Source organism: Orcinus orca, chromosome 5 (genome assembly GCF_937001465.1).
Source record: "Orcinus orca chromosome 5, mOrcOrc1.1, whole genome shotgun sequence".
Lineage (NCBI taxonomy): Eukaryota > Metazoa > Chordata > Mammalia > Artiodactyla > Delphinidae > Orcinus > Orcinus orca.
In genome coordinates, this window is record NC_064563.1 from 142212147 (window position 1) to 142239044 (window position 26898).

At 41.0% G+C, this 26898-nt stretch overlaps 1 protein-coding gene and 1 long non-coding RNA gene across 8 annotated transcripts in view; both read left to right on the forward strand.

Annotated features, from left to right (window-relative positions):
• The window catches only part of KCNJ15 (potassium inwardly rectifying channel subfamily J member 15), a 55391-nt gene extending 29144 nt beyond the window's left edge, over positions 1-26247 (forward strand). For 4 of the 7 annotated variants that reach the window (XM_033418307.2, XM_033418308.2, XM_033418306.2 and 1 more), the window contains exons 2-4: positions 5362-5499; positions 15932-16032; positions 18325-26247. In XM_033418307.2, coding sequence (XP_033274198.1) covers positions 18344-19471 — 1128 coding nt within the window. In that variant the 5' untranslated portion in view covers positions 5362-5499; positions 15932-16032; positions 18325-18343 and the 3' untranslated portion in view covers positions 19472-26247. Of the gene's footprint in view, positions 1-5361; positions 5500-7995; positions 8045-15931; positions 16033-18324 lie in introns of all 7 variants that reach the window. The other 3 variants (XM_049710621.1, XM_049710622.1, XM_049710620.1) reach the window with 3 other exon arrangements.
• Positions 1-26898, forward strand: part of LOC125964559 (uncharacterized) — a 213949-nt gene that overhangs the window by 155470 nt on the left and 31581 nt on the right. The gene's annotated exons all lie outside the window — the stretch shown is intronic.

Sequence of the window (26898 nt, forward strand, 5' to 3'; positions counted from 1 at the left end):
CAGAGGACTATTCCCCTGGGTTGAAGAGTCATCACACAGCCACCAAAGGCATGGAGGCAAAGCATCATTTCCTTCCTTCTTAAAGCTCTTCTCCATAGCCATCCATTCTGTTCCCCGAAGTTTGGCATTGTGATACAAGATATACACCTTGTCTCTCCCCACAACCCCAAGAGAGGCGTTTTGGCCTTTTTCATTTCATGACCTTTACCATCAATGATCAAGAGGAAACAAAGGATGGCGCACAGAACAAACAAGAGGGTCGTGCCCAGGTCTTTCAACCATGGTCCTGTTCCCAATTTCACCCCCCCCAAAATTGAATCTCTCACCTGAAAATAGTGCTGAAGATAGATCCAGGATAAAACATTAAGAATTGGCCAAGAAGTCTAAATTCAGGGGCCAGCTCATCTCAAGCGGACAACTTAAAGGCCTCTTGGAATTTCCTCGTCCGTCCTCTTGTCTCCATTTTCTTTGTTAATCTTGAACATGTGCCCTTAGGTGTTGAGGTGGTTAGAGGCTGAGTCCTGTTGGGCTGCCTTACGTTTGTGTGGAGAGCGGACCTAGAGTCAGAAGAAGCGTCTTTCTAATTCAGTTATACGCCACTTTTTGTTGACACCAGTTACATAGTGGAAAAGCTGTTAGATATTCAAAAACGCATTTGTAACCACTATTCCATAGTAAACCAGCTCAGAAATTAAGCTAAGGCATATGGTTCAAATTAAACCAAAGTTGTCTTTCGAAAGTTCTATGGGACACACAAACGTGAATTGCTGGGTAGACTTTGCAAATTAAGAGAATCATTTTATTTGTCAAAAATGTGTGTGTATGTGTGAGTGTGTATATTCACTAACAAATATTCATTGGGGGCTATATGTATGTGTTTTTTTCTTCTCTTCTTTTGGACAGAGAGCATTTGTAACCCACTGACTCCCAACATCAGGGTCCCATTAGGGTGAGGGTGTATGGATTTTGCCATTATTAGTCAGAAACTCTGGACTTAGCGCTCTGCCACTTAACGTTAGCACCCCAGGATCTTTGACCATTAGAAGTGGTCAAGACCTTGGTTTCCAGCAATGCTTCTCGTAAAGGAAGTTCTCAGATAGAAGCCAAACACTGGAAAAGAATTGCTGACTCCAGGACTGTTTTGTAAGACTGTACGGTGGTTTATAAACAGTGGGGTTTTTTGGTTGGTTTGTTTGTTTTAATGAAGTTGGCTAGTGCCCTTGAACTTTCTCGCACAGGTAAAGCTGTGTGCCAGCATGCTCCTTGGAGGCCCCTTTCTCTGTGAGAGAAGTCAGGCTTCATGTCCACAGCTTCCTTTGCTTGGAATGAGTTACCTTCTCTCCTCTGCTCTCGAGCAGTGCTAGTTACGGCTATCTGTGGGAGTCACAAATAAACAGTTATTGGAACCACCTTCTGTGTTCCGTGCTGTGTGGTTCAGATGAAGAACCAGGGCTGCAAAAGGCTGATTGCCATCCAAAGTGTAGCCACCTCCAGCCTCAGCATCACATCACCTGGGAGTTTTCTAGAAGTGCAGATTCTCAGACCTCAGTCCAGATCTTCTAAATCAGAATCTGCATTTTAACACAATCCCCAGGGAACCTGTCTGCACATTAAAGTTTAATAAACACTAGTCTAGAGCAGTGGATTAAAAAATGTACAGTCCCTCTCTGAGCGTGCGCGCGCACACACACACACACGAACACTTTGGGACATATGTGCATCATATATAAATTTTTTGTCCTTTACTAATATATGAGGTACATTTTAAAATATGCACAAAATACAAACATTTAAAAGGGTGAAGCAGAAGCTAAATGTGAATAGTTCTATTACTTTCTTATTGTACCCTCTTAGGTTATTGGGGTGCAATACTTTGTAGACCCCTGTTCTAAGGAAGCAAATAGAGAGCTAAAAGGAATCTTAGAACACTTTCTATATGATGGTCAGGGTTCTTAAGGCCTCAGGGAACACAAAACACACATAGAAAGTAATTTGTTGGGCTAAATTGAATATATGTATGCCACCCATAGGTAAAGCCATATCCCCAGCATACGCATTTATATTTAGTGTTTATCAATTTCATCAGGTTGAGAAATGTAAAACCCATTTTTCTCTTCAAAGTAAAATGTTGTAGGATGTTCTTTGGGCTATGAATCAAAATAGGAAGTCTAAATCTTTGTTCTTTAGTTTAGTCATTCAAGTCAGTAACGTATTTGGTATCCTCTCTGACGCACCTAGCTTTGGACTAGCTTCCCCTCTGACCTAGAACATCATCATTTAAATGGGTGACATCAGTTACTAAATCTGGATGGCTCTGTGTTCATGTGAACAGCATCTCTGACCACCCTGTTCCTTTCTTACCATGTATCAGGCCTTGTGTTGGCATTGGGGTTAAAAGACAAATTGATCACCCCACAGAGCCTGGTTTAAGGAGAAAAAGAAGCTTCACAACAAATCATTACAGCAATACATAAGTCTTATCATGCAGTGTGGACAACTTGCAAAAGGCAGAAGAGAGGAGTAAGAAGAGCTTCCTCTGGAAGCTGAAGGAGGTGACATTTGAGTTGGGCCTGAAGGGATGAATAGGAGTTTGCCAGGCACAGGGCACAGAGAAGGAACTTGGGGGTAAAGGGACCTCCCTGAGCAAAGGCATTGGGCAGGAAACCTGCTTTATCAGCGTTCCTCTTGGGTGAAGTGCAAACTCTTCTCACTCAGTCAGTTAAATGAAATAATTTAAATTGACATGAAATAATAACCCTGAACGCTTACTGAACAGTAGGCTCTTGGGTTTGTAAAATCGAACGACTCTGAGAGTAAGTTATTTCATACGGTTTGGCCACGACAGTGTGTGGAAAGTTTCTCAGCAGAGCACAGTAAGTACTTCTCATTTACAGTAAAATCTGGAATGTTTGGGAAAGGTTTGTGCTAGGGAAATTGAATTTTCAGATTAACTGCATAAAAATGGAAAGTCTGGTTTAAAAAAACCTTACTAATTTTGTTTTCCTTTGAAGAGATAACTGCTGTTAACATTTTAGAGACATTTCATTTTAATCTTATCTAGTAAGAGAAAAGCCGAGCACTTATCCTGTCTTTTCAGCTTTACATAATGCCGTTCCAAATTCCACCCCCCAAAATTGGATCTCTCACCTGAAAATAGCGCTGAAGCTGGGGGGGGTGGCCATGCCACGCAGCAGGTGGGATCTTATTTCCCTGACCAGGGATCGAACCCGCGCCCCCTGCAGTGGAAGCGCCAAGTCTTAAACACTGGACCGCCAGGGAAGCCCCCCTTAATGCCTTTTTAAAATTTAACATTTTAGCACGTTGCCGTGACTTAAAGACCACATAATATTTTCAGCTTATAAATATTTTGTACATTTTAAATCATTTCTATGTTATTGATGATCCAGGTTGGTTTGGAGGTTTTAACATTGTAACTAATGCAGAGAACGCTCTTACACATAATCCTGATGCATATTTCTTATTAGTTCTTAGAAGTACATTTACTGGGTCAAAGATTATGAATAATAAACAGTTTTAAACTTTAGTTATACATTGTCAAATTGCCTCCAAAACAGCTTGGCCAAATTACTCTATCGGAGGCCGTGTATGAAGCCCTTCGCCTCTGCATGCTTGTGGATACAGAATGTTGACGTGTCTTTTAAAACCTCTGATTATCTGATCAGTGAAAAGCTGTGTTTCTTGGACCCCTGGCTCCTTCTTATTCTCATTTGCCAATGTCTCCTGCTCTGCCTGGCCCTGGGGCTGCCCACGACTCAGTCTGGGGCTGCTTCTCCCACACCCTACGTCTAGGAGAATCTCATTCACTTACATATTTCACTTTCTATTTGTAGACTTAAACAGTAAAGGCATCCCTCCTGCCCAGCCCTCTCTTTTGAACATCAGACCCAACAGCACAGACCCCAGATCACATCTGAGGCAGCCCTAGTGCATTCCCTCGAACCTCACCCCCAAACCTGGATCCTGTTTCAGTATTGGGATTACGTACCAGAGTGAGTTCCACACTGATATAACATTAAGACATTCTAACAGCGTGGGTGTCTGATAACGGATGAGTGGGTGTTAGCTACAGAGGAAGTTCCAGTGTCCTTGGAATCAGTAACATACCCACATCCAATCCACCTCTTTTTCATGCCAGAAAGTCAGGAGTTATCTTTGAGACCCCGTCTGCCTCTCCACCCACGCCCCACCCACCTGTCAGAGCCTCCTACTGACTCTGTCTGGAACGTGAAACTCAGAGCCCCTGGCCCCTCTCAGCCCTTGTCCGCGCATCCCTAATTTTAGCTTGGATTACTGAAAGCACCTGATAGCCCGACTTCCAGCATCTACGTTTGCCTCTTTCCAATCCATTCCCCGTGTCATGTCACAGAAGATGACTTGAAAAGGCAAGTCTGATCCTACCTCTTCCTTGACTGAAACCCCAAGATGCTGCTCGTTCAGCTAAGATGGTGCTGATGGTGTTCAAGGGCCCCACAGAGCCCTACATGGTGTGGCTCAGCCCTAAGCTCCTGTTCCACCCCCTCTACGCTCCCCAACTCAATACCCTTCCTCACGTCCCAGAAGGCAAGCTCCAGGCCTTTGCAAATGCCATGTGTAGCCCTGTGCCCAGAACACTCATCTCTCTCCCAGGCTGCCTCCTTACCTGCCAAGTGCTCGTCCTTCTTTATGTCTCCACCTTAATGCCACCTCCCCAAGGGAGTCTTCCTGGAACCCCAGGCTAGGACATGTTGTACACCCCATGTTCTATTCTAATGATTTATTAAATACCTCTCTTCCCTGATCTATTGTAAACTATAGGAAAGTGAGGACCAAGTCAGTCTTTCTCCCTGCTGGATCTGCAGGCCCCTGCACACTGCAGCTCATAGTAGGTGCTCAGTAAACTCTTGGTGTACAAATGAATGAATCATTCTTGAAATATCTTCAAGATTTTTTACCTTTTAATTTCTTTTTGAATTGTTTACTTATAAATGTTACTGTTTGGGGGGGAAACAGTAATTTATTGACTTCTAAGAACTTTCTGTCATCTGTGGTAAATTTCCTTTGGGTAAGTCATATTTTGTGTGTTTTGTTTATTGTAAACACATAACAATAACAGCTAACTCTCATATAATTATTAGTGTGAACAGGCAGAGTTTTATGGTGCTTTATATGTTTTAACCTCACACCACCTTATGAGTGGGCATGATTATTAGCACTAGTTTGCAGAGGATGAAACTGAATCTCAGAGGGGTTAAGTAAGTTGTTGAAAGCCACACAGCAATTCGTAACAGAAGCAGAACACTGTACTCTTAACCTTTACACTACGCTGCCTCTGAAGAAGTGTTTAATTTTTTTTTTTTTAAGTTCAGAGGAGGTAATATTCAACCTGCCCTTTGAAGAACAGGTGGAATTTGACGGAGAAGGAAACAGCAGGACGAGCACCCTCAGGAAGGAGCAGCTGCTGGTCATGGAGCCATGAACACATTGAGCAGTCTGGAAAAGGTAAGTACACACCAGGCTAAATCCTGGAGGCAACAAAGATGAAGAGGGTACGAGAGCCAGGGCTTAGAAGGGCCTTTTGCTTTGCAAAGGGGATGAGGATTTATCCTGTCAGCAGTAGAGGCTGCTGGAGGACTTACAAAGGGAGCTGTCGTCTGCATTACTCTGTAGATGAGTGTGCTTCTTCTTCCTGGTAAGAGATACGATGAAATCATGGTAATACAAAGTTGCATGCAACCGAATAGTGTCTTAACTGTAAAAATCTGGGTTCACAGTCCTGAGAAATGCAGCCCATGAGGCTGTGAAGACAGAGAATTACGTGTGTGCCTGAGCTGCTATTTCCTCCTTTGTTTCCATGTAAGAAACTGTACCATCATGTCCAGAGGAGGGCGTGTTGGACTGTCTCCCCATGGGTATCATTGCTCCAATGATGTGAACACCAAGGGAGTGGTGACTGCCAACACTAGTGCCCCCAGTGGTGTCCTAGTGGAAAGGGAGTTAATTGCAATTCTGTGAAATATCTCAACTACTCTTCCAGAAGTAACAGCATCTTTGTTATCAATGGCAAGGGAGTGTTTGTAGGGAAATCAACCAAGAAGGATTCAGTAGGTTGGCCCGATTTCTGTGACGTTATCAGAATTACTGTATGTAGAAGCCTCACTCACAGCAGGGTTTACACACAGGTGCACGGAGCCTGGAGAGATTCGGGGTAGAATCAGGAGTGTCCGTGTCCTAGGATGGTGGGGAGGGGTGGGAGAAGAGGAATTGTTTATTCTCAATCACCTCTTAGGCTTTTATTGTTTACTATGAATGTGTAACACACCACCATCATTTTAGCCCCAACTGTGACTGTGTCATAGTAGAAGTCACAGTATTTCAACATGTAGTTGCTTCAGAGATTTTGAAATAACATTTCTGCTCACCACCCTTTCAAGACGCTAGCTCTTCTTAATTAATACTTGAAAACAGAGCACAATTTTGTTTTAAAAATATTTTAATGAGTGCATTTTAATATTATCGGTGTCTTTTGTAGTCATATTTATTTTATTCTTATCTATTTAAACACATTCTGAGAAAGCAATCTTAGGTCTTACCTGTCTGCCAAAAAGAGCTATAACACAAAGATGGTTAAAAATCCCTGAGCTACACAGAGAACAGACTTGTGGTTGCCAAGTGGGAAGGGGGTGGGGGAGGGATGGAGTGGGAGTTTCGGATTAGCAGATGTAAACTATTATGTGTAGAACATATAAACAGTGAGGTCCTACTGTACAGCACAGTAAACTGTATTCAGTATCCTGTGATAAACCATAATGGAAAAGAATATGAAAAATAATGTGTATATATATATATATATATACGTATACAATGTGTGTATATATATATATGTGTGTGTGTGTGAATCACTTTGCTGTACAGCAGAAATTACCATAATATTGTAAATCAACTACAGTTTAATAAAACAAATTTAAAAAAAGAATCCCTGAGCTAAAATATTAAAAATGAGACCAGCTTACTAGACTTATTAGACTTCCTGACACCCTCTGATGTACCATGCGTGAAAAAGCTTTCGTCCCATAATGGTTAGAATTGTTTCCAGGAGTCCTAGTACTGGGAAAATCTGGATTGCTGTTCTTCTAAGAAAGTTGTCTGTATATTGAACCTTGTCTTTGAGTGTTTTGACCTTCTGAGCTACTGTTGAGCATCGATCTGCTCTTCCCTAGGGATGCCAGGTTTAACAAATAAAAATATGGGACTCCTTTGTACTATATCTATGGGGTACATATATACGGATTTCAAATAAACAATGACTGATTTTGAGAATATGTATATATCAAGTATTGCATGGGACATACTTAAACTAAAGATTATTTGTTGTCCACCTGAAATTCCGTTTTAATTCAACATCTTGTATTTTACCTGGCAACCCTAAAAACACCAAAATTGGGCCAGTATCCCCCAACTAATTAACTACAGATTGTTAGAAAGTGTTTTCTTACAGTGTTTACTGATGGAGATTAGTTAGCTCCCAAAGGTCTCAGACTTTGATTAAATGTGAAGGTATTTTGAAGTTGAAATTTTCTTATTATCCCCCAGTGATCACAAACACCTGTTTTCAACTTTGGGACAAGCATACAACTCACAAATATTACCAGTCCTTAAAGTCCATTTACCACCGTCCAAGAATTTTGGTGTTAACTGTGTCCCCCGAGATCCTGTGATAATCCAGTTTCTGTATCAGAGAAATATGGTCAAAGCTTAGACTGACAGGGAAACTGAATTTCAAAACCTTTTGACACTCATCCCGTTGTTAAGTATTTTGGTTCCAAATCAAGCAAACGTCATAATTTCCTTTGTCTGGGATGAGATTCCAATCATGAAAATAAGGAGCATAGACATCACCGAGGAGGAGAATATCACTCTCGCATCCAGGTGCATCACACCAAAGCCCAGTAATCATCAACTGATCAAGGCCAGCGATTCCAAATTTATTTTTAACAGAAGAAAAAGTAGTCAGCATGAAGCCAGAAAACAAACCGGCCTGAAGTCGGTATGTATATTTATAATGTGATATGCTTTCTGTGTTTCTATTCCTTCACCATAGTAAAAAATATTATAAATGTGAGACGAAGAAAGATAGATGTGAGTGGTTAAAGGCGGCGGGTTCAATGTCTTAGTGAATGAGAGACTTACTTAGGGAAAAATCAATCTGAGTGTTGCAAATTATGTAATGATGCAGTGTAAAAAGGCAGTGATCTCGCCTCAAGCAACTTTTGAAGGACAGAGATGCGGGTTTGAGAACACAAACTTGCTTGCTTGCTTTCCGTTTTTTTCTTCGTCTTTTAGTGCTCTGACTATGCCCAGTTTGAAGTTTCATTAAATAGAATCTACTAAATAAAATACTTGTTTCTCTACAAGTACCATCTGCAAAAATAGATGCCTTCCGTTCTGAATTATTTCCAGCTTCCGGGTTATGATCAGACAAACCCAGATGCTCTACATTTTCATCTCCTTATCTAAAGGGAACAATGTGGAGCCATCTTCTCTGTGTTACATTTGAACTCATCCAGACTAGAATAGTAATAAGATTCCATGAGCTAGTTAAACCTCTTCCCTAAAGAGAAAATTGGGGGCAGTGCATCAGGGAGGCTATCGCAGGCCAACCCGCCTTGTTTTTTTTCCCCACTCAGACATAAATTTTCCTGTTTTACCAGTCATCTTACAACAATGCATGTCCAAGCCATGCTGTGATTAGAGGGGAGTATATGCTTATTACCCAAGTTATTCACATGTTGGAGCACGGAGAGACCAAGCGTGGTAAACCAAAGGAAATTTCCATTTGCTTTTCAGCTGCTGCGCATTCTTACTCTATAGGAAAGTTAGCTGTTATTAAGTAATGATGTTCAGCTGAAGTTGGTCACTCGTAACAACAGACAGATGTAAAATGTTTTATTTGGGTTAGCCAACTCTCTCCCAAATAAAGGGCCTGAAATTGAACTGTCTTTACAAAAATATTCAGCAAATGATACCTTATTCCAGTGCTCGGATTCTTTGCCATGGAAAATGGGAAATGAGTCTCCTAGTGAACCCACTATCTGTTTAAACTTGTCTTTGCCCAGAGAAAACTTGATGTTCTATGGAATGAAAAAAATTTTTAATGAATCTACATTGAGGAGTAAAGGGTATAACTATGCAAACCAAAGGATTTTTTTACTTACTTATGGAATTTGAAACAATAATAATGAAATGGAAACATAGGAAAAAGGCTAAATATTTGACCACAGAGGCAAATTGGATCATTAGATGCTCACATGCAATGTAAAATGTGGGATTTGTCTTTAAAGCAGTACTTGTTGCTTTTCCAATGTATAATAAGGCAAAAGAAAGACTTTGTCAGTTCTCCAAGCCATCACTTACAACCTCCAGCCACATAATCCTTTAGGAAGTTGGGTGTTTTTAAGACACTGGTTCTGATTCAGTGGCTCGAGTGTGGGACCCAAGAGCTGGGATTTCTGATTAACATTAGTAAGCGATGCTGGAGCTGCAAGCCTTTTATTATATGCTGTCCTGTCTTCAGGGTCCAGGGATATGGATAGTTCATCTCAAGGTATTTCATGACCACAGAGAAAGATATCTGCCCATCAAATGAACTAAGATTCATAAAGCCTGTTTCCATCCCTACTCCTGCCACTGGCTCAGTGACCTTGAATAAATCACTCTCAACCTTTGTGATCCTATTTTTCCCCAGATATAAAGTGCAAAGTTTAAACCAGATCAGCACTACTCAGAGTGTTCCCACACGTCAGATAAAGGCCAGAGTTACAGAGTTAAGCATGTTTCTTTGCTGTAGAACTTCTCAGACCCTGTAATATACAAATGTGCTGTGGGAGTCTCCAGTGGGTGGGGACAGTGGGGTGCTTGGAGGTTCTGTAGGCAAAGCTTCCCCAAATTACCTGACCACAAATTGCTTTATTTGTGGAATACCTATTACCACACACTTAGGGGAAGCCTGAGCAAGAGAACTGCTAAGGTTCTTCTATTAGCTTCAGCTCCCTCAGCCCTAAAATCCAGGCTCTTTCCTCTGGCCTCTGATGTTCTTGGCCAGTGAACCCCGAAAGCAACTGTAGGATGATATCCATCATCCAGGGAAGAAAACTTAGAGAAATTTTAAACCAATTGCTTTCCTTTTCTCCCAAATTCTCATTTTTCCCTTCAAGACAATTCACCTGAACTTTTATTCCCTAGGACACCTTTCCTGGCAAACTGAAAACTCCACCCAACAGCTACCATATTTGTACATTCAGCCCCATTGATTTTCTCTTCCTTCTCACACCGAAGGACCCACTCCTTTGCTTGAAAGTAATGAGGCTGAACTTTTAGGCAACCCGGTTTACGTGCTTGTGAATTTCCCACAGATTCTATATAACTCTAAGTGGCGAAGAGTATAGATCATGATTTCAAGGTGTGGTCTCAAGACCAGTAGCCTCAGCATCACCTGGGAACTCATTAGAAATGCATGTTCCCAGGCTCTACTCTAGACCTACTGAATCAGAGACTCTGGAGCCCAGCCATCTGTATTTCAAGACTTCCACGTGATTCTGACACTCGCTGAAGTTGGGGAATTCATGTTATAGAGATGAGAAGCGAGGATTACAGACTCAAACAGACCTTGTGCTATATCAGTTTCCTTACCTGGAAGACAGGAATAATCATATTAACTCTCTCAGAATCTAAGTGAGAGTTAAATTAATATATGGCACCTTATGTAACATCTGGCACCGGATAAGCAATAAATCAAAGCTGTTTATTCTATAAGGGCTACTAACATGTAATGAGCAGGAACTTATTTTGCGATGTTTTGAACTGCATCATTAGGAGTGATGTTCTTGAGTTCGTTTTGAGGACAGAGGTGCCAAGTGGTTAGATAGGAGACAGATTTGCTTTGCCAACGAGTTCCTCTGTGTATTAACTTTATGAACATGTGTAAATTATCGAATCTCTCTAAGCTTAGTTTCCTCATTTAGAAAATCAAGAAAACTCTCTCTTCAGAAGGTAAAGAGAAGGATTAAATAAAATACTGTCTGTAATTGCACTGAAAAGGGCTAGTCCCTTTTAATGACATAATGTTTAATTAATGACATAATCCCCTATGTGTTTGTCATCACAGATTATGAGGCCACCAGAACATTAACCAAGGGCTTCTTGCTCCACAGAAATAAGAGTGACAGAATCTGAGGCCCTTATATCTTGCCCTGAAAAGTTGTCTTGTCGTGATAAATTTAAGTACTGATTTAGAAGTAATTGAATGAGAAGAATTATTCACTTTTTCTCTGCTGTCCTTAGGGATCAGGCAAGTCTTTCTTCCCACTGAAATCCTGTGAGATTTGTATTTATTTTTCTATTCAGTGTTTAGCCATAAACTACCATTTGAGGTTTACCTTGAGGAATATTTCAAGACTTTACATGTTTTCTTTAAATACAGTTCCTTTTAGGTCAGATATTTAATCCAAAAATATGTAGTAAGAGCATCACCGCAGTCAGACTTTCACTAGGTTTTGCCTTAGTAACAAACAAGTCCAAGAATTCAACCAGGCAACAAGAGTTTTTTCTCACCTGGGTTACAAGTCAGCTTTGGTTCAGCTGTAGCTCAGCTCCAAGTGTCCTCCACCTCCCCTCTACCCCCCACTGCCATCCAGAGGAAGGAGCAGCCCAATCTGAGCCTCCCTGGAGAGCAGTGACAGAACCGTGTCATTCTTATGTCTCTGTTCAGGTGAGGCTTGAGTCACTGCAGCTCACAGGCCATTGGCCGAAGCAGTCACATGACCACATCTGACACAAAAGCGTGAAAACATACTTCCCTGCAGGGACAAACCCAGGGAAGGAATCTCATGGATGGACTCCACAGAGAGGGGCAGATAGTAGGTGCAAGCAACAATCAGCCACGACAACCCAAAATGACCACGGCTCTACCAATGAGGTTCCAAGTTCATGTCTTCAAAATACAGGTCATTAGGATAGAGGAAACTAGATTGTGAATTTGCCATAACCTTCATTGGTGCTTCCCCTCAGAGCCTCTTGTTCCTCACAAAGAAGAATGTCCAACTCCACAGCCTCCCAAAAGCTGCCACTCCTTCCAGCCAACCTCAGTCCTCAGTGGTCCGAGAGAAAACATGGGTTTGCAGAAGGAAAGAGTAATTTCCCCAGCAGATAAAACCAAAGGGCCACCCTTTGGAATCTGCCGAGAGTCAGCTTTGGCCACCTTGTTCTCTTTAATGAACATGTCCAGTTCTGAGGCCACCTGGGCAAAGCCATCTGTGTCCTCAGCTGACACTGATGAAGTCAAGAAGTGGATTCAGAACAGGGAGCCCAGCCATTGAAGCGAGTCCTAGGCTGCTTTGAAGAGCAGGTAGAAGGTGGCACGAGGCCAGTGCCAAAGGCCCCAGTGCATGTGTATGTGCGGCCACAGTCACAGGATCCAAAGAAAGGATAGCTAAGCCTCACTGAGTTTATTTTCCATTATTTTTAAACCTTTTGAGTTCAGTGAACCCCAACTAGATTCTTGTCAAGCACTTTTTTTCTACTTAATATTTAAACCCATGTACCCTTAAAGTGAAATTTCAGCCAGGTATTTCAGATTCATAGCAAAAAGAGAGATCATTAAAAGATTGTTTTGTCAAAAATATTTGACATCCAACAAAGCTTTAGAAGCAACTTTTCTTACAAACAGGGAGCTGTTTTGCCAGAGTTTTCAAGTCAAAGTCCCTAAGATTCTAATTTTAGTCTAGAAATCCAGAGTTATGGTTGGATTTGGATTTCATTCTTCCATGCCTCACCGCCCATTTGAAGGTATGTAGGATGACATCACTTGAGGCCTGGTTGAGAAATTCCAGGTTTAGGGAGCCACTGTCTCCCCATTTTTAAATTATTTTTCCACAGGTGCATAAACTTTGTTAGCCCACCATGGAACACAGAAGTTTTTCCCAGCATGGGTGAACTGAAAACTTCCAAAATTTGACTCAACAGAGCTATACGTTTTTAGAAGGTCTCAGTTTTGTACTAACTAGGAGGGGAAAAAAATCATTCTTAAAGCATATTTATTTTTTTCCCAGCCAAGCATCACATGAAAGTTAGCTGTATTATCACATTGTTGAGAACTAAATATCCTGTAAATACAGGTTGACTAGAAGAATGGTGGGTGAAAGTCTATTGTGGAAATGAGAGACTTGTCTGTGCTTAATTTTGGCTAATACATCTACTAGCACTATTTATATCATATATTAATATAATATGAATAATGTATCATAATATCTATGTGTTTACTGTAAATGTTATATAAGTTAAATAATATATAATTTCTACATATCCTATAACACATAATACTTATATGATATTTATATGATAAATATAAATAATGTGTTACAGTTTTGATCAGATTCTCCATATATTGCTTTTTAAGAAATTAATACTTAGCCTTGGGCCACTGGGTCATTGGCATTCATTTATCTGTAAGGATGGTGAAGATTCTGAAAAGTAATAAACGGATGTTCTCCATGTCTGCGTGCAATAGCGTTATTTCAGAAATGCTAAGGGCAAGTGGGGAATTGGAGATTTATCAAGGGGAGGAAGCCGTTAGGCTGCTGATATGATTCAACATCTATATCCCAGTGTGGTGGTTCTCAATGTGTGTTCCTGCAACAGCAGCATCACCTGGGAATTTTTAGACATGCTAATTCTTGGACTCCACCCTAAACCTACCGAGTCAGAAACTCCAAGCCTTCCAGATGGTTCTGATGCAGCTAAAGTCTGAGCACCCTTGTCAGAGTGGTTGAGAGTGTAGATACAACAGCTTCACACACTGCCAGGTGCCAGCTGTTGAGAGCTTGGGTGAGTCACACAACCTCTCTGTGGCTCCATTTCTTCCTCATGGGGATGGTGTGAGGGTTAATTACATTCACACATGGAAAGCACCTAGAATAGTGGCTTGTACATGGCTCTAGCGCTATCTATTTATGATGATGATTATTATTAGTGATCTGAAGCTTTTGTATTATTGTCACTTATCTGAATCTTTATTTTATTATTGTCATTTTATTATCTGGAGCTTTCCCACTTTGGACCATTTCTGGCTCTATCCTGACTCTGTGCTTGCTTAGTATTTGCATATGTATTTCTCCTAACTGGTCAGGGACTTTCTGTCCATTTACGGGTTGATTTCTCTCTGACAGAACAGCATCCTCCAGCTCGCAGTAATTAATTTCTTTGGTCTTCCATTCTTACCAGATCCCCTTTCTTGGATAGAATTCTTCCCCTTCCACCAGCGATGGTGATGGGAACTTCCTTTCCATTTTTTCCATTCTCATTGTTTTGTCCCCAGCACTGGAAGTGTGGTTCTTCATATAGATAAGTATCTTTTTCAATGTGGCTACTGTTTAGTTCTGTTTCCAAAATGTGTTTCTTTTCCCCTTTATCTCCAGAAAACAAATGCTACACAGCCTAAGCACTAAGTGACTTCATTCCATGTATATGTTACTGACCTGAAATAGGAGAGTGTAATATTGACCTCTCCATTCAGTAGTTTCAAGGACTTCACTTCAGTAAAGATATCACCATTCTAAGAAATACAATCCCAACCCACATGTTGGAATCATATGATGAAAACTGGAGAAATAAATACAGTTTCCAGAGACTCTAGAAAACTACTAATGGTTCATATGGAATATTGTTTCTTTGCGGGACTAGGAGAGGGAAAATTAGAAGAGAAAATCTTTTATTATTCTTTACTTCCTTTACTTTTGGGAAATGATTATGGTCCCTTAATATTTTAGAAGTGAAACCAGGTAGATTGCAGAATCTAAGGGAAAAAAAATCTAAAGCAGTAACATAAAATTATATGAAAGAAGAGTGTGCAATGAAATAAATTGCATTAAAGAAGTCTGCTGAGGAATGAAATACTATAAATTAAGAGCATATAATAAAGTGTAAAAGATAAAGCATACAGGTAAAAATAAATGGGTGCAAAGAAGGAGATGCTGGATCTTAATAGAGCGATGATGTAGATGTCGTTTGCCAAACATACTGTGAACACACTGGGAGAATCCAATATATAAAAGGCTATACGGACTGATAATTGAGACTACCTAAATGATAAAAGAGTAATTATTGTAATTATTTACAATAATTAGTGGATCAGAAAAGACGTGTGAAGTGTACTAAGCCTCTGTGTATAAGACAGATAAAAATGTGGGGAGATATATATGTATAGTTTAGGAAGAAGTATTTCAGATAAGTAGCATGCAAAAGAATCTAGTGGAGTTAGAACAGATTGCATTAAACTTTGGAGGTTTAAGAGGGATTTGTGTACTGACAAGAACTCCAGTCTAGCTTCCAAAAACTTTGGACCCCGTTCTTTCTGCTATGGGCCATCTGTGTGAAGAAGACAAGTCACTGCAACCTCCCAGGTCTCCTGGTTTGAAAAACGTGTGTCAAATGCCTTGGTTTTGACATTCTTTTTGAATCTAATGTTCTATGACTCAACAGCAATAATGCATTTCCACAGGCGGTAAAAATATTCTAGACTCTTCCCTTCCAATTCTCACTGTTTACTTCCTCTGCACTTCCCCTTCCTGCCTCCCTGTTTGCTGGTCAGTTGATAGTGGGCTTCAGTGGGGGTGAGTTAACCCACCCTTTCCAGGGTGTTTTACTACCGAGCTCCCTCCAGAGGGTGGGAATTCTACATTGAGGGCTGTGATTGGGGCTTCAACTTCATTCCTAAAACACTCCTTGAGCTTGGATCTATTCTGGGCACTATGCCAGATCACCAGGGGTTGGAAGGTGAATGCTGGGGCCCTAGCACTTGGGGAAATCAGTAAGGGTCAGTTTCACTGGGTCAGTTTCTTCGTAAACAGCTGTGAACTCCATGTGTCCCTCTTTCTTTCAGGAAGTAGAAGAATCCTATGGTAGCCAGGTGGGCGAAGGGGAGCAAGGACGATACACCTGCTTTGAAGAAGTCGCCATTTGACCTGCCGAGTGAGTGACCAGGTAGCACCCAGTTCTGAGGGCACAGGAATGTTGAGAGGGAGGGAGTGGGTGTTTAACCTTTGAGTGCTGTCCACCAGCCGCTCTTTTCCACAGAGAGATGCTAATCCCAATACCCCCACCCCACCCAGAGACTCTAAGTTTTGTTCCCCCATATATGCCCCCCATCCTCTGATAGCCATTGGTGTCACTGATTCCAACAATAGTTGTGCAAAAATGCAGCACAAGAACTTTCAGCAGAAAGAGGGGAAAGATTCAGCTCATCGCGAGCCTGGCCCACTGCCCCTTTGAAACAGAGGTTAAAACAGAAGCTTCATGACACTGCCTTCATAGAAACAGGGCCAAGTTTCCCAGAATCTGGTGGAAGGCTGAGCTTGGAGCTTAGCGTGTGCTGCAGGACACTTCTGCATCATTCACACAAGAAAACTTAAGCTTCTGTTTTTATTTCAGTGGGTTGAATGGCATGTACTTTCCCTTACCAGTTTCTTTTTTGTTTGTTTAAGTGCATGCAATTACTTGTCCATAAGCTGCATTTGTCTTGGCAAAGTGTTCTGAGCTTGACTACGCATTTGGGCATGCCAGCATGGCATTAACCTTTTCAAACTTTCATTGTGGTCGCTTTCCTCTTGATTACTGAGAAGTGCTGCCTAAAGGGTCTGATGAAGCCCACGCTAAATTATATCCTGTACTTTACATCTAAATTGATACCCAAATAAATGGAATAGGCTTCAACAAGTAAAATAAATTCTGAATAACTTAGGGCCCTTCTTTGCAAAGAAAATGAAATGGTGACTCTCCTTTCTGAGAAAAAAAAAATCATTTCAAGGGTCAGTCAGTAAATGACACACTCTTAATAACATAACAGGAAAATTAAAAAGCCCAACAGATTTACTGCATCCTCAACAGGTGTTATCCTATAATGGAAACAGTTTCAGATTCCTTGAAGGGATTTGCCCAAAGGATTACTTTAGAAACTTCTATTGAGATAACACTGCTCCAACAGCAAAGATTATTGCGTGAATCACAGACCACCATATACCAGTTCCTTTTTAAAGGGAGAAATTTTTTTATTATTATTCTTAAAATGCCGATGAGGTGGAAAAAACATACCAACCAGGTAGAATTGCCCTATAATCACTCACATTATGTTTTTCAAGGAATGTAGGGGTAATTTATGTCAGTCGCCAGGCAGGTACTATAAGATGCTGTGTGGCCTCATACCCAGCTTGTCCCTATCTGTAAACGGAGGGCAGAGCATTGCCCAGGGCTCAGTGTGGGAGCCTAGTGCTTCTTCTAGGTAAGTCTGTTCTGCTACAATGTTGGATGCCTGTACTTATTTACTTGTTCATTGGCTCTTTAAATTAGATTCCTATGCTGGTTCTACTTAGCTCAAAAGAAGTAAGGCCAAATTTTTGCACCATACCTAAATGTCACACCTAATATTCCATATTGATAACACTTTTCTGAGAATAACGAGCATATTGATCAAGCCGTTAATAAAGCTTAATTATTCACTCTATGTTTGTTTTTGGTTGTTTGATAACTTGCTCTTTTCCATTGTAATCAAGAACTAGGACAGGTCATGGATTCCCAATTATTCATTGGACTAGGGGGAAAATGAATTGCTACTACAGGGAATGTCATGCAAATGGTAGCTTTTTAAAAACGTTTATGAATACTACACACGGTTTTAAAATTTGTATTAACATTTCCCATTGCTGTATCAAGACGTATCTTATGGATGGTGCATTTTAATTATATCAGTACTGGCCCTATGCTCAGTCAACTTATTTTTAAATTTTCTATACTTGGAAATCCGTAAGAGTTGAATATACATAAATAACCATAATACTCTGTGGGGTGGATTCTTGTGAGTGTGATATCACAAAGAGAAGATTAGCATCATTTTTTTGAGTGTGAATCTCTGTTTTGGCACTTTATAGCCATTATCTCATTCAACTATCACAAGAACCCTGAGAAATAGACTTTATTTCCATATTTTACACATTAGAGATTTGAGGTCCAGAAAGGTTGAATAGCTTAGCCCAGGTCTCACAGCAAATAAGTGGGAGAGGCAACATTTAACCCAGGCTTCCCTGTCTTCAGTCTGTGCTCTTCACTCCCTCCTACTGCCATCCTCAAGTACCCAGTGATTCATCTTGCCCTCAGAATTATCCTTTCTTGTAAACGTCCATGTACATTCGTACTTATCTCACATGATTATCCTGTTTCTGTTTTCTGGGCATTCTACCTCATGTGACAACAATGGAACATCTCTCTTTGTCATTTCCTTAGGTGGTCCCAAGGCCTGACCATGGAACGGATTAACATCAGTATGGCCAGGGCTACCCTGGTGAAGCACACGGCTGGAGCTGGCCTCAAGGCCAGCAGACCCCGAGTCATGTCCAAGAGTGGGCACAGCAACGTGAGAATCGACAAAGTGGATGGCATATACTTGCTCTACCTCCAAGACTTGTGGACCACCGTCATCGACATGAAGTGGAGATACAAGCTCACCCTATTTGCTGCCACGTTCGTGATGACCTGGTTCCTTTTTGGTGTGATCTACTATGCCATTGCCTTCATTCATGGGGACTTAGAACTCAGGGAGCACACTTCAAATCACACCCCCTGCATCATGAAGGTGGACTCCCTCACGGGGGCATTTCTCTTTTCCCTGGAATCCCAGACAACCATCGGCTATGGAGTCCGTTCCATCACGGAGGAATGCCCTCACGCCATCTTCCTCTTGGTGGCTCAGCTGGTCATCACCACCTTGATTGAGATCTTCATCACGGGCACCTTCCTGGCCAAAATTGCGAGACCCAAAAAGCGGGCAGAGACCATCAAGTTCAGCCACTGTGCCGTCATCACCAAGCAGAACGGGAAGCTGTGCTTGGTGATCCAGGTGGCCAACATGAGGAAGAGTCTCCTGATTCAGTGCCAGCTCTCGGGAAAGCTCCTCCAGACCCATGTCACCAAGGAGGGGGAGCGAATCCTCCTCAACCAGGCCACCGTCAAATTCCACGTGGACTCCTCTTCCGAGAGCCCCTTCCTCATCTTGCCCATGACGTTCTACCACGTGCTGGATGAGACGAGCCCCCTGAGAGATCTCACCCCCCAAAACCTTAAGCAGAAGGAGTTTGAGCTGGTGGTTCTCCTGAACGCCACGGTGGAGTCCACCAGCGCTGTCTGCCAGAGCCGCACCTCTTACATCCCAGAGGAGATCTACTGGGGTTTTGAGTTTGTGCCTGTGGTTTCTCTCTCAAAAACCGGCAAGTACGTGGCTGATTTCAGTCAGTTCGAACAGATCCGGAAGAGCCCAGATTGCACCTTTTACTGCACGGATTCTGAGAAGCAGAAACTTGAGGAGAAGTACAGGCAGGAAGATCAGAGGGAAAGAGAGCTGAGAACGCTTTTGTTGCAACAGAGCAACGTCTGACGGCAGTGGTGTCGCCTCGACTTAACTCTGAGCTGCTTCCACATCTGAGCTCCCTTCAAACCCAGAGGTCACCGGGAAAACAAAAATGTGTGGACGCACTCCGAAAAACTGCACAGATGTACAGACCTGTTCCTTTGATCTGGTGTCTAAACAAGCATTCCGCATCTGGGAGGGTTCCCTTTTTAAATGCTTTGTGTGACGCAAACTCCCCAAATTCAAATTTTCTAAAAGGGGGCTGCATTTCAAAGAACTTGATGGAGGCTACTTGAAACAATCTGGATGGACGGATATTTCACAATGCTGGTATTGAAAGGAAATGCATTTCCATACAAGGATGTCAGCTATAATAAAATGTATTTATTCAATCCAAGTATCAAAGAGGAGATGGCCGAGAGCTGAAACGTGGTTCAGTACCCACTTACATCATTGCTCTAAAACACACTCATTTTTTCAAGCAGAGAAAAAGGTATTTATAATGAAGGCTATCTGGTAATACATAAAAAGGGGCAAAGGGACTCTGTACTCACAAAATATGATAATTCTGTTTTTACCTTTTTCGGTGAATGTAATTGTACAGAGTGAAATTGATCAAATCAGGAATGCATCGTTGTGAATACATGTACAGATGGAGCTGATGTGATTGTTCACACTAATTTGTTTTGGTTGGAATGTACTAGCCCCTTTCTATTCAAAATGGGTTCACAGACCAGCAGTATCAACAGCATCCAGGAGCTTATTAGTAATTTCGCTCCAGCTGGACTTAGAGAATCCGAGGCTGTATCTTAACAGGACCCACAAGTCATTCACGTAAAAATGAAAGTTTTAAAACTTCACTCTGGACAATGTTTTCGAAGTAACTTTCTTAAGCCAGGGGACTCTGTGGGTCCCACATCCCCCGTTCTTTATTATGGACAAATATTCCTTTCAGTGATTTCATTCCTTATTAAAATACCTTGTCCGCAAAGGAACTGCCACAGGTATTTCAAGAACAGAATAAGACTGTTGAGAATAATGGCTGTCTCTCTCAAGCTAAGTACATGCTTGTTGATTACAGTGAACACAGAAGAAACATTCAGCTCCATAACAATCGGAAATGTGCTCCTATATTGAAGTCCAGTCCGTGAGGTTGGATGGGACTCCGAAGAACAAGTGGAGCTGAGGATAAGGAATTCAAACACAGACGATTCCTTGAAGCAGGAACAAAATTCGATACTCTGATAACATGTAAAGGATGCCCTCAGTATTGAAACAAATCTCCTACAACTCAGTGTTACACAGGTAACGTTTGGATTTTGGCAGAATTTAGAGCGTTTATTTGGGGCAGAGAATAAATGGGCTAGGATTGGCTAAATGTGCAAAAGGTGAATTCTCACTTCATTCAAACCAGGACAGATTTGTACATTCACTCAAGAAGAATGTGGCTTTGAGTGTGTAGACACGGCATGGATGTACACACGAGCCCACATATATGGATACACTGACCTGACCTGCGAGCGCGCACACCGCATGCACACACACACACAGAGGCGTGCTCATCCTGGCTCTTCCATCACAACTGTGGAAATTATCCATGAAGACATTTGTGATTAAGAGAGCAAGTCCTGGGCAAGTGTGCTCATGTATATTTTGTTCTGTAAGAATGGGAACACTGGGGCAAGTAATCTGGATTCAGATTATCTGTGAAATGGTGTCATATCATGATGTTCCCACATTTCAAGTCTTCTTCCATTAAACAGAAAATGTGGCTAAAACCTCTGACCCAGAACTGAACCTTTAATGCAGCCGTAAAAATCATGGGGTTAAAAGTTTAAAATACAGGGCTTCCCTGGTGGCACAGTGGTTGAGAGTCTCCCTGCCGATGCAGGGGACACGGGTTCATGCCCCGGTCCGGGAAGATCCCACATGCGGCGGAGTGGCTGGGCCCGTGAGCCATGGCCTCTGAGCCTGCGCGTCCGGAGCCTGTGCTCCGCAACGGGAGAGGCCACAACAGTGAGAGGCCCGCGTACCGCCAAAAAAAAAAAGTTTAAAATTCAATCTCCGTGCACAGGAAGTTATTGTCTTCAGTTTTTCAGGAAGTTTTTTTCTTTTTCTGTTGATCATTTTATGGCAGGTTGTTTTAGATCTTCATTCTCTTTTTAAAAAATCACATTAGGACTTCCTTGGTGGCGCAGTGGTTAAGAACCCACCTGCCAATGCAGGGCACATGGGTTCGAGTCCTAGTCCGGGAAGATCACACATGCTGTGGAGAAACAAAGCCACAACTACTGAGCCTGTGCTCTAGAGTCCGCACGCCTAGAGCCCATGCTACGCAACAAAGTGAAGCCAACGCAATGAGAAGCCCACGCACTGGAGAGAAGAGTAGCCCCTGCTCACCGCAGCTAGAGAAGGTCCACATGCAGCAACGAAGACCCAACACAGCCAAAATATAATTAATTAATTAATTTTTAAAAATCACATTAATGTAGTTAGATATTAGTCGTTTTAGTTATTAAACCTTTTTTAATTGTATAATGTGGTAACATTGACAGGAAAATAATGCCCTGGTATGTTTACAGTTTTTCTCTTGCACTATGTTTCTTACGTTTTTTCACAGTATTTACATCAGTGCTAATTTGAATGTGATCAAAATTAAGAATCTTGCATACTTCTATTGTATATGGTACAATGATGTAACATAAGATTGAGAAATCTTACTGTATGTTCATTTTGCATACCTATTTCAGCCAAATTTGGAAGACTCAATCGTCTGATCTATTGCACTACACACGAAATAAATATGTAGCGTCTTAAAATCCAATACTTGTACAAGTCAATAAATCATATTATAACAAAATATTCCATAAATAGCTCTAAAGTTGCTTCTGGTTTGAAACTTAGCATTTTCTAGGCACACGTACTTATTATTACTCTGTACAAAATCCTCTCCTGTTAACATGCTAACAAAAGGATTCAGGCAAAATTGTTTGATTACATCTGGGCATGAATCTGACTGAAACAGATTCATGCTCAACACCCAACTAACAATTGTCAAACTAACGGAGGATTTTGACCCAAAAATGTTTTCTGCATTTTGACATATTTCCAATGCATGAGGCCTTCTCAGTGCAGCCATTCAAAAATGTCATGTTCCATTTGAGAAACCACAACGTAACAAGCAACAAATCAGTGTAATCTGCAAACCACGTCTTATTTAAGTGATAAAATACATTGTACTGACATGACACCCGGTAGCCAATGGCCCCAGACAGCATAGCAGAGATTCACTCATTGATCCTCACAACAAGCCATCTTTGTTTCTCTTTCCCACTTAACAGGAAATTACGGCCCAGAGATGAGATTCCAGAAACCTAAAATTAGAGGTTAAAAGTAAAAAGTGCCATGAATGAGTGGGTCAGGTATTTAGATGCATTTAAACAACTATTTTGTCTGATTTTTCTTTGAATTAAATTTTCAGTTTTAATTGACTGATTTCAATCCCATCGAAATGTAAATTGACAGATTAAAAAAAAAAAGGGACACTTCTACTGCAATATGATTCTTTCTCCCTTGCTTGGATCCTCTGTACTCAGACATCATCTAGAGAAAGAAGAAAAGAGAAAAGAAAAACAAGGAAGTCACGAGGCCTTTGCACTGGTAGCTTAGTAAAGGGCCACCTCATCTTCGGGCTTGGTTCTGTATTTGGTCTCTGTGGTCAAATGGTCAGACATCCAACCATGTGGCATAACAAAGACTTCCAGCCTCTCAATCTTGGCTTTCATTCTTGCTAGACTTTTACTGTTAAATATTAGAAATAACTAGTTTTGAATGCAGGTTATTTTATAATCGCTTTCTGGGATGGGATTTTTTTTCAAATGAAAGGTATTAGCATTTCAAGTCTTGATTTCCAAGTTCTATAGTGTACCCTCGAATTTCAGCATTGGACTCTGCATAGGTCCAAGGTGCCCTTAATTTTCTTCCCCTGGGAAGACTTACCCCTGAAGGTCTAAACTTAACATTTCACTCCTAATTGACTAACTACACACGTTTTGCCTTTTGTGGATTTCAGTTTATCTGTAATCAGGATGAGCTGCCAACCAATCCTTGGGTCCCTGGGTAGCAATGAGCAGTTTCTGCTCTCACAGTGAGGTAATGTATGAGCAGAGTTTGAGTCTCCAGAGTATAAATTTGTAATGAAATGGTATAATTAGAATTCAACTGGAATTTTAAAGAATAAAGGAGCTGCTTAATTTCTTGAGGTATTACTATTTGTTGGTAGACTTTTTTATTGTCGTTGTGTCATTTTGATTTTTTTTAAGAAATCTGAAACAAAGTCTTTGTCTTCAAAGTAAGAAAGGCAGGGAGAAACATGTAAAAATAAAAGCTAATAGGTGATCAATTAGACTTCCACATAAAAAGACTTCTACCAGTGGAAAAGAACTTCATTGCAGGGGAAATATGGGTCATTCAGTCTCACATTACAACAGACTGTGTCATCATATCCTTCTGGCTTCCCAGGGGTAGCAATTTTCCTAGCCTTTAAGAAACACTGATGTATTAAGCCCCACTTTTTCCCAAAGTTTTTCTACTAGATATTTACTGAAAAAAAAAACATGAGTCAGAAATAAAGCTCCAGTTATGTCACTTCATCTTCATCTTCTGTCAGTTCTCCTGTTAGACTCAATTTTCTTTTCAACTTGACATGTCCTTGGTTGATTATTCTTCATCTTTGTCATCCATTCTAGCAAGTCAAATAAGTCTGTGGGTTAAAAATAATCAATCAATCCAAATTAGTAATTTGTGGACATTTAGATGCCTAAAAACTGAGGATAGGAACTTTTATCTTTCAATTAGTATGTTGCTCGTATGTAAAAATAGAAGACCAAGAAAAACCTGTTGGGGCTTCCCTGGCGGCGCAGTGGTTGAGAATCTGCCTGCTAATGCAGGGGACATGGGTTCGAGCCCTGGTCTGGGAGGATCCCACATGCCGCGGAGCAACTAGGCCCGTGAGCCACAACTACTGAGCCTGCGCGTCTGGAGCCTGTGCTCCGCAACAAGAGAGGCCACCATAGTGAGAGGTCCGGGCATCGCGATGAAGAGTGGCCCCTGCTTGCCACAACTAGAGAAAGCCCTTGCACAGAAACGATGACGCAGCACAGCAAAAATTAATTAATTAATTAATAAACTCCTACCCCCCAACATCTTAAAAAAAAAAAGAAAGAAAAGAAAAACCTGTTGATTTGAGTGGATAGTTAATTCCTAATAAAATTACAAGAATTGATTATGGAAGTCAAAGGACATAATTGGCATATGAGTATAAATGCCAAAGATGTCATATATGTAGATAAAGGACATATATAGAGTAAAAGTAAATTTCAGCCAAACACAGGGGACTTTGGTAGATTCCATGCACATCCTTTGAGCCTATCACAGAAGAGCCAGGAACAATGGGCTCAAACTCTTCCTTCACATGATGTACAGGAGCCCTGACTCCCAACCTCTGTTGGAGAATCAGGCTGATGGCTTTGTATTCCTAACCAGCATGGGATGAGCAAAACCAAAGATGAAGGCATCAACCTAAAAGCCCATCACCAAGTTTTTTGTTTAGCAGCTCCAGCCTTATGATGTACTTAACTGTGATCTTATCTTCACTCCAGGCCAAATCTTATCTAGTATCCAGGCCTTCGCAACAACTTAAGATATCCAATTTCACCCCTCAAAAATATTAAAGTTAGAGGTAGAACCTACTCAAAATTAGACTCCAAGGGAGCTACTACAATTGATTACATAGTACCCATTCTCAAAAAACATCAGAAGTTGTTGATTCCGAGCTAAGAAATATGACCTCTTAGCTTATTATTCCCATGATTGTTATTATTGCAAATGCCCTTAATATTGCTGAAAAAGTAAAGAACTTCCAAGAACGTGATTGGAGGGGAATTCAAAGGAATGATTTTTTTTTCATTTACTCTAATGTAACCATGTTCTTCCATCTGCAATCAAATCTTAAGAGTAAGGACGTTGTATTAAATCAAATCATTACAGGAAGTATGACTGTATCAGGGACTTTTTACAAAAACAAACTTCCAGATCATGAGAGGAAGCTGTGTTTGTGTGCTGACACAAAGTATTCAGCAGCAGTCAGGAGGGGAAGGCAGGATGACAGCCAACTTGGATCTATTTTTGAAGAATTATTTCTGTAAGGTATCATAGCATTGTAAGTTATGAAAAAGAATGCTTTGGTAAACAGTCATCTCCATTTCAAAAGGACCCACTCCAAAATACCACTTAATGAAATTCACGGGAATGTTATGAAGATGGAAATCCCAAATGACATGAGATTTTACAAGCAAACAGTTCTACTTTTCGTAAATACTGGCAGACTGCATTTACCAAAATCTCCATCATGCCTTGCTCTCTTGCTATATATAGCACTCGATCTGATCACTACACCATGCCGCAAGAGGCGTGTCCTTGTTTTCCTCTGATTTTAAACTAGTCTTAGGCTTAAATTTACCATAGCATAGTAGGGACTCCTGTTTCTCAAGGTTGAGCTACTACTTGGTGCATGTTAGAAATCTCAAACTAACTGAGGTGTGTGTACTTGGTCACTACTGAACCTAATTATGCTATGACCAATCAGCTTTAAATAGGTCCTTTTATGTTCTATGAATTCATTCCGCTATTTGTCAAACCATTTCTCGTTTCATATGTATCTCCATCACCTTTTTTATATATATGGAATCACTCTCATCTGTGAAACAATAGCAAATACAATAAAGCTACTTTTATAGTCTTGAGTTTCTTCTCATTTCACTGGAAGGGTAATGATGTTACAGCTGGTGCTCTGATGGGCAGGGAATTACTAGTTTCTTAGAGACCTCAGAGATCAACTCATTTGACACAGCCTTTTCCAATGATGGTAACTACAATAATTTGGGGACGACTAGGTCCTTGTTGAGATGGTATTTTCTACCAATGTCTAAAGGAATGTATTTTGTTTCTTTTCTAATCAAAGAAATGAAATTCCTGCTTCTTCTCTTTCTTGTGCCGTGATGGTCTACTTGCTCATTTTATTTTAGTCAATGATTAAAGATCAAGTTAACAGTTTAACAGCATCCTTTCAGCACCTTATTCCTTACCAAAGTCCCTTGCATTCCATTGCTCTTTTACTTTGATGGATGAAAAGAAATAAAACACATAATTATATAAGCCTTAAATGCATCAGTATGGGTGTGACTACAAAGCAACACAGCTATATAAGATCCACACTGCAGAGATATGCACCCATATCACTGTTCTCCTGCGGGAATACCACATACAGGCATACAACAGAGTAGCCACCAAAGCTCCAAACCCTCTACAGGTGTCTCTTTTGGAACCTGCTCTTTTGGAATCTTGGCTCATTCATTGCGATATTCTCAGTGGTGGCAAGACTAGGTTCTCTGAGA